This window comes from Psittacula echo (genome assembly GCF_963264785.1).
Source record: "Psittacula echo genome assembly, chromosome: Z".
Taxonomy (NCBI): Eukaryota; Metazoa; Chordata; class Aves; order Psittaciformes; family Psittacidae; genus Psittacula; species Psittacula echo.
The window spans coordinates 60,458,248-60,461,971 of NC_137742.1; the positions used below are offsets into that span (position 1 = coordinate 60,458,248).

The following is a 3,724-nucleotide window of genomic DNA, read 5'->3' on the forward strand; positions in this document are numbered from 1 at the left end:
AATATTCCATTCTGTATCAAAACTAGGCACATGCCTTATATTTATATGAAGAGAAGATCAACAGAGCTGAACATCTTTGCTCTCAACTATTCATCTCTGGCCTTCCACATGAGGAGAAAAATACGTTATTTCTAATTGGTAACTGCAAGAGTCTAATTTGGGTTAGATGGTATTTAAAAGGAGGGTGACATCACACTTGGGTCAGTATTGGTGGATATCTAAAAGCATAACCTCTCATTTGTATTGCTTTAAAATGTACACAGTATAGATGTAGATTAAAAAAAAAAAAAAACAAAAACAAAAAAAACCTACCAATTTTTTGTGGTGTTGAACCAACTAGAAGGGGTGATGAAAGGTTTTACCAAATGAGATCTATAGATACAAATTTCACTGTAGAGTATGTTTTAGACAAATGTGTCTTTTTCTTTAAGTATGTAAATCCTACACTGTAGGCTTTTTTTTGTTTGTTTTTTTTTTTTTTTCCTTTTATTTTTGTAGTGGTAGAAAATGTTGAACAATTGTCCATGAGCATGAGCCAGTGGTTCATTGCTGATATCCCCAGAATGCCAATATTTGCAATGCAAACAGTTAATACAATTTCCCAGTTTTATGAAAGGCCCTGACATATCTGCCTCAAGGTCTGGAGGCTCTGCTGTATAACCACAAATAGTCTTTCCATTTTCATGTAACCTTTTGATACAGTGACAGCTGCATTAAACTGCATCTGCCTAGCAATTCCACATGCCAGGCTGGTTTAATTGGTTTTAATGCCACAGAAAAAGCACTGCTAGCAAAATACCATCAAATCATTTTCATATTGAACCTCCGTGGTCCAGTAACCTCCCCTTCAATCACAGCACCATTGTTTTTGCGAGGGACATATTCAAGGTCAATGCTGGTTTTGTGTTTGCCTTTCCCTCGGCTCCACACAAAAAGAAGGAGGAAACAAAATAAAACCACTCCAAGGAATGTGAAACAGCCCATAGCTGTGGACACCAATATTGTCTTAAGGTCCAGAGAGAAGGTGTTTGCATTAGTTCCATTGGAACTTGTGTCATTGGAGTCTGTCATATACATGGGGGTCCTGTTGGCATAAAGGAAACGGTCTGAGGTAAACCCCTTTACCATAAGGGAGGCCGAATAGGTGTCGTTCCCAGCTGCGTTACTTGCAATACAAACATAGATCCCAGTGTCCTGGTCTTGAGCAAATCGGATCTCCAGGGTGCCATCTCCTAGCACAGTGGCTCTTCCATTAGATTTAGCTGTGATCAGCCTCCGACGCGGGGTAACCCAGGATATGGTAGGTTGCGGATCTCCGTCAGCGTTGCACATCAACTGCACTGTCTGCCCTTCTTCCACTACCAGGTACTGCAACTTCTTGTCTTGTATCTTGGGCTTCTTACAGGTGAAGTAAAAGGAAAGAGCTGTGCTGTGAAAGTCTTTGAATGACCTCTCTTTGACACTGTCTGGGCCAGCACACATTGGTGGCTGGCCGCCAAACTGCAAAGTGGGTTGCCTTTGTAAAATCCAAAGGAGACGGCAGTCACAGGCTAGAGGGTTGTTGTTAATGCAGAGGACCTCAAGGCTTTTAGGAGAATGAAATACATTCTCTTCTAGGGTTTCTAGCAGGTTTTGGGACACATTAAGCACACGCAAGAATCGGAGCCCTTGGAAAGCGTGCGATTCAATGGTACGTAGCTGGGCCCCCACCATGTGGAGTTCCTGCAGGCGCACTAAATCTGAAAGCATGCCTGCTTCAATGGTGCTGATAGGATTGTAAGAGAGGTTTAGATGTGTCAGGTAAACCAGATGTTTAAAAGCAGAGTAAGGTACTGCAGACAGGTTGGTGTTGGTGATGGAGAGAGAAGTAAGGTTGAGACCATACAGACTGTTGGCAGGTAGCATGTCCAGGAGGGGCCAGGCCTCTATCTCTAGGTTTTTCAAGCGAAAAAGTCTTTTAAAGGCATATGCCGGCAAAGCGTTAATGTTGAGCTGTTTCAGATGCAGACTGATGAGATTGTGGAGGTGAGAAAGAGCTTCTGTTGGTACAGCTGTGAGGTTGCATCTTTCCAGGGTGAGCTGCTCCAGGCTAAGCAGTCCACTAAAGGCCCTGTGTGATATATAAACCAAATCATTGTCCCCAACCTCCAGGGATTTTAGGTTATGTAGATCTTGGAACATGTAGTCGAGCAAAATGACTATCTTGTTTTCACTTATATCGAGCTTTGTTAAGTTTGACAACCCAGTGAACACCCCAAGGGGGACCAGCTTGAGACGGTTTCCTTTCAGCCTCAAGGAACGCAAGTTGAAGAGGTTGTTAAAGGCTCCAGGCTCCACATTAGCAACTATATTGTCACTGAGGTCAATCTCCTCCAGCAAAGGGTAGGATGTGAATTCCTCAGGGTTGACACTCTTCAGTCGGTTCTTGCTGAGGTCCAAGATTTTGGTCTCAATGGGAATGCCCTCTGGGATGGACATCAGACGCCTTCGGTGACAGCTGACAGACTTGTTCTGTGCTGAGCATTCACAGCGGGCTGGGCAGCCTATGGTGGTGCCCGTGAAGACTAGCAGCACAGCCAGACCCAGGAATGGCTGCCAGCATGATACAGCTGTGTGATGCATGACGCCACTGATTCGGTCTAACCCTCCGTCACGGGCCTGTGGGGATAAGGATGGAAAAGGGGAGAGGTTAAGTCTGCAGCTAAAGGAGAACTCTGCCAATTTTACAGCACCATTTCAAAGCAGGCACATATGTTTAGAACCAAAACAATAAAACCTATTGTGAACGGCGAGAGCAACAAAAAGATTTTCCCTTACGATCACCAGGCTTGTAGAAGGATTTGTTTATCCAGCATTTCCCCTCCAGATGTAAGAGGAGATAAAACAGCTTTTCCTACTGCAAAAAGTAAAGGAGGCTATATTTTATTCTTTTCTCACTCTCGGTGGGTCTCCTAGAACTAAAGCAGAGATAAACACCGTATACACTCTGCAAATAGGACTAATCATGTTTATAACAGGTTTACAGCACTGGCTGTCTGTGAGGTGATAGGAAACTAGGTTTTTGCCTTTCCTATTCACAACATCATCTTAAGGCAAACCTTAACGATGAATTAGCTTCAAGAAAAAGAGCTCCTTGACAACGAAAAGATTCCTTTTAACATTTATTGCATACATTATACCTATAAATAGATGGAGCTTGTTCGCACATACACATACACAATGGCTCAGATGAGGAACGAAGAACTCATGCATCTCTAATTACAATTTGTATTAAGGACAAATTAATTCTTTGCTTTTACTGCACAGAGAGATTTTACGTGACTTTTTGGAACCAAACACCTGAGAAAGTTTTATAGAATATATCTTTGTATTTCCAAGACATGGAAGCTAACTCTGAGGGACAAAAATAACAAGATAAGGTGAGCTGGCTGTGTTTAAGCAGCACAGTGTCCAAAGAAGCACAAAAGATTCCACAGAAATTGCAGTTAGTAAGAGATTTATTCATTCTTGCCTTCAGGTTAAAACCGAGGATAGCAGAAGACAGGATAACCTCTATTAAATTAACTACCCTTCTCCAAAGGTTCTGCTTCACAGGTTTAGTCACCAAAGGCAAGGACTTTTTCAGTGGAGGTGACTAAACAAAGACACTCAATAACCCATTTCAAAAGAAGGAAAAAAAAAGAAAAAAAGAATACAGAAGGTGCTCATCAAAGGAGGGTGTGTC

The 3,724-nt window shown here is 42.4% G+C and overlaps 1 protein-coding gene across 1 annotated transcript; it reads right to left on the reverse strand.

Annotated features, from left to right (window-relative positions):
• Positions 1-348: 348 nt before the first annotated feature.
• On the reverse strand, positions 349-2,637 carry LINGO2 (leucine rich repeat and Ig domain containing 2). Its single transcript, XM_080637108.1, has one exon. It carries the CDS (start codon positions 2,620-2,622, stop codon positions 802-804), a length of 1,821 nt encoding a protein of 606 aa, XP_080493234.1. The 5' UTR covers positions 2,623-2,637; the 3' UTR covers positions 349-801.
• Positions 2,638-3,724: the final 1,087 nt, after the last annotated feature.

What these genes read in the sequence shown, in the direction of transcription:
- LINGO2 (XM_080637108.1), bottom strand. Translation starts at nt 2,622, where the DNA reads ATGCATCACACAGCTGTATCATGCTGGCAGCCATTCCTGGGTCTGGCT.